Consider the following 16,000-nt stretch of genomic DNA (forward strand, 5'->3'; position numbering starts at 1 on the left):
GCCAGGCACTGTGCCAGAGCAGGAAGCATGAAACTGCAGTCCGTGGACACTTGCTGCTTCGCCAAAGTGTGTTACTGATCTGCGGTAAGTACATAATTTGACAGTTCATGTTTAGAAAGTTCTATAGCATATGGCGAGAGTCTCTATGACATTTAAAACAATCGGGGCTTGTGTTTTGTGTGTCTTTGCCACTTTCCTTCTTTCTATTAATTCATTTTCCTTGCGTTATACAAATGTATTGATCCGAGAGTGACTGACTTGGGAAAAGACAAATACTCGTCCTTCACCACAGATAGTTTGAGAAGCAGCAGTCTGGGGACTTTGTGAAGATCAGCTGATTTATTTTCCACAACATGTCTATAAAGCAGGAGGCATTATGACTGTTATGGAGGTGTATGCGGAGGCTGACACAAGTTAGATGACTTCGACTAGGTCCCCAAGCCATCGTGGTAGACACCTTGGGGTTGGGACCAGCATGTTCCCACTCGGCTTGCATAGTTTACCTCAACTGCTGCTGCTCCATTGGTGCCCAGCACTTGTTTATCTTATCAGAACTTCAGAAATACTGATTACACAATCCTGGCGGCTGCTCTTCACCTCACAGCATCTTATGGGCAATGCTGCCTCAGGACCAGCTTGATGTCGGCCTTTAGTACAGTCGCTGCAGCAGGACTGGGAGCATCTTGGAGGAGCTAGCCTCTGCAAAGAGGGACATAGTTTCAAGCATGTAAACTAGAGCACTGTTCGAAGGGAAAACAGAGTAAAATGATACTAAATGTCCATTTGTCCTTGATTGCCGTTTCTGGGTCAGGGCTACTGGAGAGGGTAGGAAGTGGGTGTGTGCCTTAGAGGAGTGCATCTATAAAATAGGCCTCCCTCCACATCTGTGTCCCCTATGGCCCCGGTGCCCTCTCTTCTTCCTCTGTTCCTTTCTTCTCATGGAGTCTGAACTCATTCTCACTGGGTCAGATCAGCCATAAGATCATTCTTTTCCTGGGATAGGCCTGGACCCTGTGACCTGAGACCCAATCCTGTGAAAGCTTTATCTAGCCTCAGGCTTACCCTGCAGATGGGGCCCCACCTCAGGGAGAAGCTCATTCCTTGGGGTCATATCGGATGGGATCTTTTGCCAGACAGGTTTTGTAGGGAGTGGAAAGACGCCAGAATGAAGCCGACTGGAGGAAGCCCCACAGAGAGCAAAGAGACCGTGAGCCCGCACATGCGTGCGTGCATGTGTGCATGTGCTTGTCTAAGAGTCTAAAGTATAGTGCCCCAAATGGCACAGTGGCTTTATAGTTTGATCAGAGTTGTTAATGTCCCCAGGGAGTTACTGTCCTGGCTTGGTCAGACAACAGCCTTCAGGTAGTAAGGATATTCTAAGAGTCAAGGAGAGGGCAGTTCTGTGGTTCTGGGATGTCTGTTCCACCTGGAGCTGGACCAGCCTTCAGAGTAGGGGTCTGTTTTAAGCAAGTCAAGATCACAGGGGTTCTGCCACTCAGCCTCAGACTCAGAACAGAGCTCCACCGCTGAAGTAGCAGCGTCATACAGGAAATTGAGGCTGATGCTCTGACATACAGACTGTGGCTATTGTGTGGTCATTTGAAGCAGCGGTGGTTCAGTGGGGAGACTTGTTACCAGTGTAGGGGGCAGCAAGAGTAATTCCACACTGAGACTTGCCAGCAGGTCTGAGCCTATGGTTATCAGACTGTCTTGAGAATCAGACTGTTTGGGCTCAAAAATTTACTCCTCCAATTGCTTGCTAAGTGCCCTTGGCCAGTCCACCTGACCAACTTGTGTAGCACATCTCTAACTTGTAAAATGGGGATCACAATATAACCTCCATCACTGAGTTGTTTGGAGTATTAAAAGTTACTAAGGTGCTCTGAAGTGCACCTGGCACATAATAGATGCTCAACACACAGGGAGGTTCACCAAATAAGGCAAGTGCCTGAGCTCAGCTAGAAGAGTTCAGGGGGGCCAGAAAGCCACGCTGACCTCTACCCCATCCAGTAGCTATATGATTTGCAACTCCTTGTGCATGCTCTAGCCCTCCTCTTTATGCAAGGGCCACGTAACCTCCTGCCTCCTCAGTTACTGCTCCAACAAATCTCTCTGCCTTCCCTGTGCTGTTGATTTCACTCCTCTCTGCTGTGTACTTCCCCATCAGCACAATGTTATTTCTGCCATCTGAAGTAAATCTTCTCACGACTCCCTCTTCCTCCACCAGATGCTGCCCAATTTCTTTGCTCCGCTTTGCAGCAAAACTCCTTTTAAGACCTGTCTGTATTCACTGACTCCCCCACCTTCCATTCTCTTAAGCCTGTCCAAAGCAGGCTTTATCATCCACTTCTCCAATGAAGCTGCCCTCATCAAGGTCACCAGGGACCTCTGAATTGCTAATTCCAGTGGTCAGTTCTCACTCCTCCTCTTATTTCACCTGGCATCAGCACTTTGAGCATAGTTGACCACTGGCTCTCCCTTGATACACTTTGCTTCACATGGCTCCCAGGACACTACACTCTCGGTCTATAGCGCTGCTGGCCACTTCTCACTCAGTCTCCTCAACTGGTGCCTCCTCACCTCCTCTTCTCCCTTATCCCTTTATGCCACAGGTCTCTGTGCATGATCTTCTTCTCTTCTCTACGTACACTCACTCCTTAGCCAATCTCAAATAGTCTCATGGCCTTCTAATACCATCTCTACATCTTAGGCACAACCTTTCAGACACATTCCTGACTTCTGTGCAACTGAATTCTGTACAACTGCCTACTCAACTCATATGAGTGTCAAAGAGACATCTTAATTCAATATGTCCAGAACTGAATACTCGATACCCTCCCTCACCTATAAAACCTGTTGCAACTAGGGTATTCCCCGTATCCATTGGCAGCTATCCCACTCTACTAGTCGCTTGGGCAAAAAAATCTGGAGTCAGGCTCGACTCCTCTCTGACACTCCATATCTAAACCATCAGGAATTCTGTTAGGTCAGCCACAAAGTGTATCCAGAAACTGAGCAGTTCTCATCATATCTGCTGTTACCAGGATGATCCAAACCACCATCACCATCTCTAGCCTGACTTACAGCAATAGCTTCCTACCTGGTCTTCCTGCTCCCACCCTTGCCTGTTTTCTCTGTATTCTCAACATAGTAAGTAATCAAAGTGATCCTTTCAGAAGGTAATTCAGATTGTGCCACTCCTCTGCTCAATCTCTTACTGCCTCCGTCCTCCCACACCCCTCACATTCACGGCAAACAAGAGCCTAGTTCCTTACAATGACCTACTAGGCCTTACATAATGTGGGATTCTGTTCAGCTCTCTGACCTTATCTCCAGTTCTTGTCCTTTTTGCTTACTCCACGCCAGCCACACTGGCCTCTCCATCCTTCTCCAGATGTGCTAGACGCTCCCAGGCCTTTGAGCCTTTGCACTGACTGGTCCTTCTGCCTGAACAATGCTTCCTTGATATATCAGCAAGGCAAACCCCCTCACCTTCTTCATTTCTTTGGTCAACTGTCACCTCGCCAGTGAGGACCACCCTGCCCACCCATTAGTATTGAATTTAGTACTCCCTTTCTTTCTTGGCATTTCCCATCTGCCTTACCCTGTTCTGGTCAGCTTACCACTGCCCCTTCCCCCACCAACCAGAGAACTTATCACCTTCTAGGTCCAGTATAATTTGTTATTTAAAAGGTTTACCTTCTATCTTCTGTTTTTGTACAAGAGAGCTCGTGATTTGTTCATATATGTTTCCCAGGTGACTGGCACAAGTAGACCTTTGTAAATACGTGTAGAGTGAGTGAATGGATGAATTGTTAGATAATCACAGCATCGAAAATAACGTAGGCCCAGCTATTTTTGAGACTTCACGGGCCGAAAATGAATCAAGGGGCTCCTTGATCAGAGTTACAGGAGAGATTTCAGGCACTTCTCATGTGTTGCCCATTTTGAGATAACATTTGCAAGGGTGTCGTTTGTCACAGGAACTGAGGCAGAAGTTGACCAGTCAAGAAGTGGGCCTGATTTTCAGCAGCTGTTGGTGGGCTCTCCCTTCCCCTCCAAGTCACCCTGTGTGAGCTTTATGCCTGTTGGGTGGTGAGCAGTACAAGCCCAGAGTCCACTTTTCCTCCCAAAACCTGTTCTCCAAGCCCTGGATTGCTCCAGAGTTGTTCTTCTTATATAGCTTTGGCTGAGCTGAGACTCTCCTTTGTGCAAGGGTCCTCACACAGATTTTCAAAGAAATTCCATTAGCTCTTTGAGGTTTAACTGTTTCATGGCCCGCAAGCCCTGGAGTAGCCTGTAAACCAGTCTCAGTACATCTTCATACCAATCACCTTTCTCCACCGCCACCACGACTTCAAAATCATTTCCTTCAGAAAGCTGGAATTCTATGCTTCTGCCAAAGGAAGGAGACAGAGGGATCCTGACTGCTTCCCATCTCACGGGGGTGAATGTGAGCCCAGGCGGAATCCACATCTGTCTTTCACCATGACCGTGGCCTGCTGTGCACCTGGCCGATGAGGCCAGGGCCACAACACTGGGCCCAAGGAGGACACCCTTCAGCCTGTCTTTTTGCATGGGCAGATACCCACTGCTTGCTGCCTGTGTCCTACCCCAGGAACTCTATTCTGCTCAAGTTAAGAAGTCCTCCTGGGCCATTTTGCCTTCCGGGTTGGAAACATCATCAATGAGCAATGTTGCAGGCCCAGAAAGGCTGCTGTTTGGTTGGTCCACTGTGCGACAGCCAGGACCTAGGATTTGAGGATTGATGGAGTGCTCAGGGTGGCGAAGTTTATGAGCAACGTGTTGTGATGGGGAAGACACCCTCGTTTTGGAAGAAAATAGTCATTCTACAGATAGCAACGCCTCAAGGATGCCTGGCAATTGGGGCCGCAACAAATGAGAATAAACAGACGCCCACAGCTGCTTAATGGCTTCTTAATCTTACTTTCCCACACCTCCTCACCCCCTCCAGCATGCTCCTTCTCACTTTTACCCTGGGTTGTGGTGAAGTTTGAAGACAAAAGACTTCCCCAAGGCTGGGTGGAGCCCCAGGTGTCCTGGTGATGATGCAGTCTGCCCGTCATTTTCATGTAACAGTGTGGGCTTTAGATTTGGCCCACCCTGGGTCATTTCCAGGGCAGTCACTGACCAACCAGGTAACCCCAGCAACTTGCTTCTGGTATCTGACCCTGAGTTTCTTCCTCTGTAAACTTGTCCTAGTGGCGCCTACCTTGCCAGACTGTTGCAAAAGTTAGAGACGATGTATGAAAACAGCAGTCAAAGTGCCTGGCACAATTTAGGCACTCAGGAAATGGCAGCTGCCCCTCTTGATATGCATTGAGGACTTTTGGGCTCTCTACCCCTGAGTTCCCTAAACAGCTGGAGTTTTCTAGAACCCAGGAACTCAATCCACTTCAGCGGCATCTTGGCAACTAAAAGTGCAGCTTTTCCACTCACTTTGTGGAGACTCTGCTGGGGTGGGTCCAGCTTAGGTTGCTGATTTACAAAGCAAGAGGCTCTCAGCTTGTGTCCTATCTGGATACTGCTCAAAGCTGAAAGAATTCATGTAACTGAAACAATGAGTAGTATCTTTTGCCCATCACCTTCTAGAAACCCCTTTCCCTGCCTGTCCCTCAGCCCTGTCATTCATTTCACAGCCACCGGAAATCCCGACCTTGTTCAGTGTTCACCTGAGCAAATGAAGATTAACTCTTTGCAGTACCAAGGTAGTGCGTTGGGGTGGGGAGGGGTGGGAGACACACTGAACTTCCAGGCCAAGGGGGGAATGAGCCTGGGCCATTGGTTGCTCCCTTGCTGGGCTGGGGAAAGTCACCCAGTCCTTGGCACATCCCTGGGGAGCCTCCTGCCTGAGGCCTTCAGGATTCCAGCAGTCATCTGTTTTACAGATACATTTATACAGATACAGCTTGTGGTATACTCCCACTCTTCTCTCCCTTTATCCTGGGCACTGCTAATTCCCTGACTGAATTCAGCTTCTTGGCCCATACTTGCAAATAGCCTTTTTAGGCAACTGGATGATTATTCCCCACCAGAGCCAAAGAAAACCTGGATTCAGACAGGGTTTGGAAGGACATTATTTCTTTCCCTGAGCTAGCTGGCACTTCCTGCAAAACGGTGTGTGGGGGGGGATGGTGGTGGTGGTGGTGGTGGTAATCTTACTGACCTGACAGAAATAATGTGTGGCAAGCTCCCAGTACAGAGATGTTCAACAAATCTTTGCTCTGCAGTTTCTCCCACTTACTAGTTGACTAACCTGGAGGTGACTGACTTCTATGAGCCCCTTCCTGTAAAAGGGGGAGAGGTTAAAGTCAGCCTTGTTCCCAAAAGGATTTGAGGCTGCAGTTGGGGTTACTGAGAACTGTCCCACTGACTTCACATGTTTCTTTTGAAGATAGAGACCTTGTGAGTACATTGGCAGGCAGAGAAGGACAGCAGGGTGGCCTATAGGGAAGCACTCTGGATTTGCTGGGAATGGACATGGGGTCTTGTCTAGGATCTGTCACTTGCCACCCCGGTGGCTCTAGACCAGAAAGTCACTCAGTAATCTGAACCTCAGATTCATACCTTGTCTACCTCTGGAGCGCGTATGGACAAATATGGCTCCTCCAGGGCCAGAAACATGCCTTCTGATCTTCCGCAGCCCCAGTGTCTGTCACACTGCCTGAATCATAGAAGGTCCCACTATTTTCTTGTTTGCTCAATGAATTTGGAGCTGCTGAGGGGTCATGTTTCCTACTTTTGTTTGAAGCCTCCTTTGGCTGCAGGCTGATGTCTATGGGTCCCTGGGCCTTTGCCAGAAAGTCATTTGCTAGCTTACCCTGGCCCCAGTGACTTTGCCTGGCACCAAGGTGGAAGCAGGGTAAGACTGCCTGGGGGCAAAGAAAGAAGAAGGTGCCCTGGCCACTCTTTTGTGTGTGACAGCTGCTCCCTCTGAGACCCAGGAGGCTAGATGAGGCACCCTCCCTTGGTGATCCCTATTAGGGGACTTAGTTCTTACAGTGTTTAGCTCTCGGGATAAGTGTGGTCGGCTTTGGGGGTGGCCAACCTTCTAATGCGTGTTCTCTGCCTGTAGCCGATTTGAATATGAGGGATGACTCCCACCTCTCCAGATGTGCCACAGGGCAAGGTAGAGGATTCAGAAGCCCCTGGTGATAGAATGGATGGGAAGAGCATTGAGCTCCTTGGTACAATGAGGAAAGAAAGTGTAAAAGTTCCTGGAGGTGGGAAGAAACCTGATACCACAAGACTTCATACACCATGGGCCACCATGCCAGGTAGCCCTCTGGACTTAAATACACTGGCTGAAGGAGAGAGTCAAAGTGCTAATTCTGCCCTACCTGCCTCCCACCCCCCACCCCAATACACACACACTTTAAAGCAATTTGTGCACCCTAACAAGACAGTTCCTGAGAGAGGTGCCGGTTTACCTTTCAGAGATACCACAGGTCGACTCCTCTCTCTGGTTCATCCAGGAGGCTCTGCTTTTATGGAGCCTTTTTCTTTTCATTATTCAGGGATTATCGTTATTATTAACCATTTTTGTTCTCATTAAAATTAGTCGTAACTACCGCCCTTTGAGACTCTAGCCCCTGTTCCCCTCTTCCCCACCTCATTCCTTTTTCTCCACTTTCCGCTTGACATGACCCTAATACTTCAGTAAAGAATTTGTTTCTTCCCTAATGTCCATGCTGCCTTTAGTGCCTCAAGTTACTCCCTTCCCCATCTCCAATATTACTTTCAGACCTCACGTTGTCACTAACCAAGAATTTTCTGACAGTCCCGTCTTTTTAATTTCTGTAGTACCCTACAATGTCCTTTTGCCTGCAACCGACCCTCTCCCCTGTCCTCCTCTCAAGCTGATTTAAGTGCATTTTCTATTTCCACAGCACCCTGTGATGCTCCCTTCCCTTTGCCAATGCCCCATCCTCCAAGCCGGGTCACGTTTCCAAAAAATACCTAATACATACTATGTTCATAGTATGCTCTGATGTCCCTTTCAAATCCCCCCAACCTTATTTAAGCATCTCTTGGATTTTCATAGCACCCTATGATGCCCTCTTTCCTGTCCCACCCTCCAAGACAGGTCACATAAGCTTTTCTACATTTTCATGGCACCCCATGCTCACTCCCTATTACAGCATTTACCACACTGCCAGTTTACATATTTGTCTCTCTCACATAATCTAGAACATTCTTTAGAGCTGAGCGCTGTGTCTGAGGAGTATCCCCAGAACCTAGATTGGTGCCTCACACATAAGTGGTGGTCAATAAATGGACAAGATGTCCTCATTATTAAGCTTTTATTTTTTTCTATATTCTGCAGTAACTAAGCAAAATCAAGGTAGTTGTAAATTTTCTTTACACAACAGCAGACACAAAGGTTTTCAGAATGGCAAGACATGAAAGAATTGTCCCATCCTTCTCTCACATTTTACTGGTTATTTCAAACTTTTAAGAACAGCCTATTTTAATGATATAAAATATGTATCAGATCACAGAATATGATGCAAAGACTTCATTTTATAACATTAGCAAAACTGTTATACTAAATATCAATGACGGAAAAAAATATATCTTCTTCAACGGTATTTTAAAACATATTATGACCTTAATCAACACTGTATTAAAATGAATAAAATTTACAATATTCAAAGTAAACGTTCTGTTTCTCAAACAATTAGCACTGATCACAAATACCAAATATAGTGCCCCACTCCCCATTACATTCAACTAAGGACCCAGATGATCTACTCCTTGGGGTACCTTTGAAGCTCTTTCCAATCCCCCTCAAGTGTGTGCTGCATATTTCCCTAAGGGGCAGAATAACCCCTAGCACCTGAATTGAGGATAGCCTCAACTTCTGCATCATCATCAGAATCCCAATCGTAATTACATGGCCAGTCCTTGGAGCATCGGTTACGCACCCTTGCCACAAAATGCATGACTTTCAGCTTGCTTGATTCCACGTGTGCTCGAGGTCCCCAGAAGAACTCGTACTCCACAGGACTGCTACGGGGCACCGGCTTATAAATCAGGTACCCTCTGCGCACAAACTCTTCTGTAACGACCTTCTTTGGATCTCCAAAGATGCTGTGCTGCCGGCCAGGCTGCATCCCCAACTTTCCCAGCACTTTCCAGACCAGGGCCTCCTTGGCGCTGTTGCCCATGATGAAGATGAGGGCTAATATAGACATCAGGAGACTTTTCTTGGTGCCTTGAAAATTGCTCCTGGCTACCGAGGGCTTCTGCGCTAGAGCAGTGCTCGAGGCTTCCTCGGGAGTGGTGGAGGCCTCCTCTGGAGTGCTTGGGTCTTCCTGTGGGCCGCTCAGGTCGTCCTCAGGGGTGCTCGGGACCAAAGAGGCGGCCATCGGGGTCTCGGAGGTTTCTGAGGCCTGTATCTTACGATTGTTGCGGTTCTCTTCTGCGGCCCTTGCGTTACGGCGACGCCGACTCTTTCGTCCCCGTGGCATATCTTCTGCTAGGGGCACGGAGCCTATAGCAATCCTAGGGAAAGATGACTGTAACCTCTGCAGAAAAAAGCTATCTCTACTTTAAAAAGTGGCCGCCGCTGAAGCCACCAACGTCAATAGAGTCTTTGTAACAAGCGAGACGTTTTCAGCTACAAAGCTAACACCCACGTAAGCCGACATGCACTAGCAGCCGCCCCCAGCACTCGCCCCAGCAGCAAAGCACAAGAATGCAGGGCTGACTCCGCCTCACCTGCCACGCAATCCCCAAACTCCAAAAGGAAGTGGGCGGTTCCTACAGACAGACTTCCGCTGTCAGATAGAAGAACGGACAGGCCTAAGCAGGGGTGGGACTAGGGGAGAAATGACGGCTTGGGATTGGCAAGGACAGGGGTACGTAAAGAAGAAATAAATAGTATAGGGTTCCTGCATTTTTCAGTCTAGTACAAGATTGGCTGGCGGGTCTTGGGAAAGAGTGGGTGTCTACTCTATTCCCAGACTGGGAGTGTGTTTGAGACCATGGGGGAGGGACAGGAGTGTATTCTTAGAAGGAATTAACTGGTCCCAGCTCTCCTTTCCTGTCTTGGCTTACACAGCATATTCATTCACTCACCTTGTTCTCAGAAGGTGGCTCTGTGTATACTGATTAATTCCAGGGCCCGCATAGGGCTGTGGCCTGTGTGCTGGGTGATGAGAGGAGATGGGACTGCAAAAACGAACAGTGTGCAAGAGGTGCAGAGCCTTTAAAATGTTATATATTCACGAGATTATTAAACAGGGCACCGACTGGATCAGACTTGGCATTTGTACAGCCTCACAGAGGAGCAGACTATTGTCTGGCAGGTCATTTAGGAAGCAATTAGAATAAGAAGCAAGAGGGAATGAAAGTGAGCCTTAAGGTGGTTGCCATGGGGATGGAGAGGCAGAAAGACATTTTAAGGGTGATCACTGACAGGCTTTAGAGACTGATTGGATGGAAGTGGTGAATAAGGAGTGGGTGGTAGAGTGCAGGTTGGCTCCAAGGTTTCTTGGCTCCAGTCTACCTGAATACCGGATTTATTTTGCTTCTTTCTTTCATTCTGTAATCCGAATATAATTCATAGCATACTATGAACTTTATCCACTCCAGGTCTTGGCTCACTGTTTCCTCTGCGTGAAATGCCTTTCCTCTCATCTCCAATTACCTAAATTCCGACTGCTTGCTCAGAGGCCTCTTCCTCCCTGAAGCTCTTCTTGGTCGGCACAAAAGTGTAATGAGCCCATTTTTGTTCCCCATTTTTTGCTTTCTATAGCAAGCACTCCATATCTTTCTTACGTCATTCCAAAGATACTATTTTGCACAAGTCACTTCACCTCTCTGAGCCTCCATTTCCTCATCTATAGAGTGGAGTTAATTAAAGTACCAGTGGTCTCATAGGGTGGTGAGAATTAAATGAGATAATAAATAAAAAGCACGCATCACACAGAAAGCACAGCCGCTGCCTCTCTCAAGGTGTTTCAAGCAGTGTGTGAGAGTGGCATTTAATAAATAAATGCACTTTGAAGGAGTACATGAAATGGAAGATTTTGCACATGTTTTTAAAAGCAAGTGAATGCTTTCTACCTGCTTGGCTGGAAGAGATGAAATGTTTGTTTGACAGGATTTCAGATTGTAATCCCAATGAGGGAAGGGACCCTGTCTCTCCCCTTGATGTCTCCTAGCCCTTGGTAGAGTTGCTGGAATAGGATATGTCTACACCCAGTGAATAAGTTCTGGGCTGGGAAAGTGTGTCCCGTTTAGAAAGCAGAATTGCCAGCTGAATCACCCAACAAGGCCCAGTCCTCTGTACACGTGTAGAAAGGGAATGCCTGGTACTGAGGAACTCAATACGAGCGTTGAACTGAGACATGGGAACATGAGTTCTGGCCCAGCCCCTGTCATTTACAAGCTCTTGACCTTGATGAGTTTAACCTAACATCTGTGTCCTGTGATTTATCCTCTGAACAAGCAGAAAAGGCTAATCCCTCTTGCCCTGTATGCCAGGCTTCTTGTGAGGCTCTCTGCAAATCCAACAGCACATACCGGCAACCCTGAGTTAGAGCAGGTTCCTCTGAGTTCAGTTGTTTCTTGTTTGTATGTTTTGTGTTTGCTGTTTGGGAATCTGTGTGACTAGAGGATTGCAAAATCACCCATATTGTTTCCAAAAGCTTCTCCTTTCTGATGGCATTTTATGGGAATGCAATCCAGCAAACTAATTTTCTTCCCAGGGGTTACTTTCTAACTCAAGTTTTCTTTATACCCAGAGCTTACCAAGACCTCCTGTCGGTGAAGCCTCACCATAAATGAACTTGGGGTAGTGTATGCTTGTTGCTGCATTACCTTCTGTCCACCAACCAGCTGACTGAGGAGGGGGTGCCATTTCCCTGTCACTCCATTCATCTTAGTGAACCTTTGCTCCAACCCACAACAAGGACGAGGCAGCTCTGCATAGCACCCAGGAAGATCAGAGCCTATCCTTAAGCAGTGTACAACCTAGGGCTGTGGCTCTCAACAGATTTCCTCAAAGGAGTAATCAGGAACAGGCTTTAGGTCGTGAGCTACTCTCAGTGTTCCCAAAAGCTTAACAGAAATCACATTTATGTAAGACAGGCCACGGAGGTTATTAGTCAAGAAACGCAGTGTTTTTAATAGCAAGAATATTGCCAGGCATGATAGTAACAGGAGGAAATCATAAAACCATGCCTTGGGACATTGTGGACCACAGGTCTGTCTAGAGTAAGTAGGACATGACAAAGGAAGGGCAGCTGACTTGTGAGGGCCTGAGAAGTACAAAGAGAGGAGGGAAACTAACATCACTGTGGTAGGCTATGTGCCTAAACTACCTCCAAACTGGAATCTTTACAACAACCTTCAATCACCAGTGAAGCTAAAGAGAGATTACCTCTCTTGCCCAAGATCATAGTACTGCTGTTGAATGTCAGTATTGGGGCTCACATCTCCAGATTTCTAAGCTCCACCTTCTGCCATCGCACACCTCACAGCTGCTCCAACTGAGTGCACATTTGGTGGTGCAAGGAGGCTTAACATGGAAGGGAGTGTTCTTGCTCCCTTGGGATAGGAGCAGAAGGGAAAGAGACGAGAAAAGGGACAGATGTGTAGAAGGGCAAGGCAAGGATCCTTACTCACCTTACTAGGTTTTCCATACTTGGCTCTGCCCCTTTCAAGCTGTGTCAAGTCCAGCATGTTATTTAACCTTTCTAAGCCTCAGTTTCTCCATCTGTGAATAAGCATACCATAGTGGTGTTGTGAAGATTAAAGGGAAATATCTCATGCAAGATGAGGTAGGTTGAAAATGTCCCCCCAGTTCTCAAAGATGTCCACACCCCTATCCCCAGAATCTGTGAATATGCTACCTTATATGGCAAAGGGGAATTTTGCAGGTGTGATTAAGTTCAGGATCTTTAGAGGAGGATTATCCTGGACTATCTGGGCGGGCCCAAGGTAAACAGAGAGTCCCTATAGAAGGGGGAGAGTAGAGTTAGATTCAGTGAAAGGTGTAAGGATGGAAGCAGAGATCAAAGAGGAGAGAAGATGCTACATTGCTGGCCTTGTAGATGGAGGAAGAGGGTATGAGCCCAGGAAAGTAGGGTGCCTCTAGAAGCTGGAGAAGACAAGGAAATGGATTCTCCCCTTGAGCCTCCAGGAGGAACACAGACCTGCAGGCACATTTTAGACTTCTGACCCCCAGAACTGTAAAAGATTAAATTTGATTGCCTTAAGCCACTGAATTCGTGGTAATTTGTTACATCAGCAGAAGGAAACTAATACACAAGTCATATGTGTGCCTCACTCATGGGGAGTGCCTAATGAATAAGAACTGTGACTACCCGTTGAGGTGAATTTATATTATTGTCATATTTTCAGTGAAAGTACTGGGAGGAACTGGGGAGGGATACGAGACTGGGCTGGATACCTTGGCAACAATTCTTGTGGGTGTTGATGCACCTTGTTCTTCTCTGGGGCTGTCTACTAAACCCCCTATCCCAGGCACTGTCCTGGTTATATGACCAAGTTTCCTTAGGCATTGCTCTTACCTGGGCAGACATTGCCAAAGCCACCACCTGGTCATAAGTGCTGCGGGTGGGATAGAGAGGGTAATGCAGGGGTCAATCCACACTACTCCGACCGCTGTAACTAATCATCATTCAGTTGTCTGTAGGCCCTGTTCTGATTCCAGCAAGCACCTCCCGAGGGCAAGAGCACCCTTGGGCCAGTCTCTCCATTTGCAACAACGCTTGCACAGACTGCGGGCCACCGCTACTTGAACAAGTGAGTCTGACCCTATCTGATGTCCCTCATTCAGGGGCTGGGCTCCTCACTATTTCTGGTCTGTTGAAGAATCATTGCTCTGAATCATTTCACACTGCAGGCATGGACTTATTTTACAGTTTCCAAGAATTAGGGTATTGCAAGGAGGTCTATAGCATGTGCACTCCTACAGTCATGAAACAAAAGCCATGTGATTACTTTTGAGGATCGTTTGCTGGGTTTGAGAATAGAATATTTTTACTGCAAATTAATCACAAACATAGGGACAAGAATAAAATTAATATTACAAACACCTGCATAACCAGTGCCCTGCTGTGTCAAATTTAAAAATTAGGCCCTACCTTGGCCTAACCTTTACATTACAGATATGGTAAAACCCTCTGTTTACCTCTTCCCAGATCCACACCACTCTCTCCTTCTTCAGTGGCATCTGCTATCATGAATTCAGTAACTATTATACCCAGGACAAGTTGTACATATTTGCTACCTATTTCTGTGTCCATACACATTACATAGGATTTTTAAAAAATGTTTATGCAAGTTGATTAATGTAGCTCTAGGTCATTTTCATGTTTGTATACTATTTCTTTCAGTATTTGCAATTTATCTTTCTCCTGATGACCCAGACTTTTGCAGTTTCTAGTTTTCCAGAAAAAAAAACAAAACAAAACAAAACAATGCTCTTATCAGTCTTTGTGTACCTATCCCCTGAGAACATGTGAACATCTCTAGGGTCACCATCTAGGAGTGGACTTACTGAGTGTGTCTGCACGGATGTGTTTACATAGACCACATGGATTTCTGCTTTGCTTCATTTATAAAAATTAGATCCTTCTATATACAATTTTCACTTCATTCTTTTTGCTAATCAACAATAAAATTTGCTCAACTCATACCTGTAAGTCTTTCATTATAATGGCTGAATGATGTTCCTTGCAGTGGTTTTACCATAATCTTTTCAGGCATTCATCTGTTGGCCTGGTATCCTGTGTCTCCAAAGTATGTTCCCCCTCTACAAACAATGCTGCAATAACAGTTCAATCATTTGTTTACTAGAATTTTTTTCTTAAATGAGCAGTATATCCAATTGAGTATGAGAGCCAAGTTTATGTTCAGGATTTTTGACGAATGATTAAAATCTTCCTTCTACTTCAGTCGAAATCAAGGTGATTTATGAGTTTTCCTGAATCTTAAATAATTTTATGATGCATAAGGGTGGTTGAATATTATCCCAAAGCCACACAATGGGACATCACTGAATGGTTTCCAGCAAGCGACTGATAAGGTCAGATCAGTGATTTAGCAAAGCCTCTTTGGCTGCAGTGTGGAGACTGGACTCTGAGGGAGGTGGGAGGGGTGGATGGAAGACCTCATTAGAGGCTATTGCCTTCATCTAGGCTAATGATAGTGGTGCCTGAAATAGAGTGATGGCAGTGAAGATGGAGAGAAGGGAATGGATACCAGAGCTGATTAGAAGACCGAATCAACAAGCCTTGGGGATTGCTTGGATCTGGGTAGTGAGGGGAAGAAACAGGTTAACTGGGCCTCCCAGGGTTCTGGCTTGGGTAAGTGATGAGATTAGGAAGGCGGGAGGAGAAGCGGGTTGGCTGCCTTGCTCTTCTCTTAGGTGCCTTGGCCTTTTACGGGGAGAGGGGAGGGCCTTTGTTAGGTTTACTCTCTGTAGGATCATTGGATTTCAGATGCCTACAGAAGGCTTGCTAATGCTCAGCGTCTCCCAGCACACTGGGCACAGAATACAGCAGGGTGCAGCCAGTCCTCAGAATTGTGGGAAGACTAGATATCATCCATGGCATTTGTGCCTTGGAGGAAATTCTCTCCTTAAGCAAGGGTAACTCCATACTGGGTTTCCTACACTTTTCTCAGAATCACAAGTCCCCCCCCAAACCCCAAAGTGAGTTCATTAGTTGACTCCACATCATCACAGGAGTGATGGCGCTTCCTAAAATTCACCTTGAGGTTCTGTGGGGTTTTCAGGGTGTCAAATCGCCTCAAGTGACATCAGTGACAATCTGAACAAAAGGTGCCAAGTATCAGGCCCATGAAATCTGCCTGTGTGCTCTTGTGAGCCCGAGGCGCCTGCCACTCGTAGACTTTAGGGTCTACTCCTGGACATGCCCAAACATTTTTCTATGGGGAATCCCCATCCTTCGTGCTTTCTGTTTAAGGGTGGGGATGACTC

At 46.7% G+C, this 16,000-nt stretch overlaps 1 protein-coding gene across 1 annotated transcript; it reads right to left on the bottom strand.

The window, feature by feature from the left end:
• Window positions 1–8,307: 8,307 nt before the first annotated feature.
• MAGEH1 (MAGE family member H1) lies at window positions 8,308–9,754 on the bottom strand. The gene has a single exon (XM_082408986.1). The coding sequence runs from the start codon at window positions 9,492–9,494 to the stop codon at window positions 8,835–8,837; it is 660 nt and encodes a 219-aa protein (XP_082265112.1). The 5' UTR covers window positions 9,495–9,754; the 3' UTR covers window positions 8,308–8,834.
• Between the last annotated feature and the right edge of the window lie 6,246 nt (window positions 9,755–16,000).

This window comes from Balaenoptera borealis (genome assembly GCF_965194805.1).
Source record: "Balaenoptera borealis genome assembly, contig: HAP1_SCAFFOLD_627, whole genome shotgun sequence".
In the NCBI taxonomy this organism is placed as follows: domain Eukaryota; kingdom Metazoa; phylum Chordata; class Mammalia; order Artiodactyla; family Balaenopteridae; genus Balaenoptera; species Balaenoptera borealis.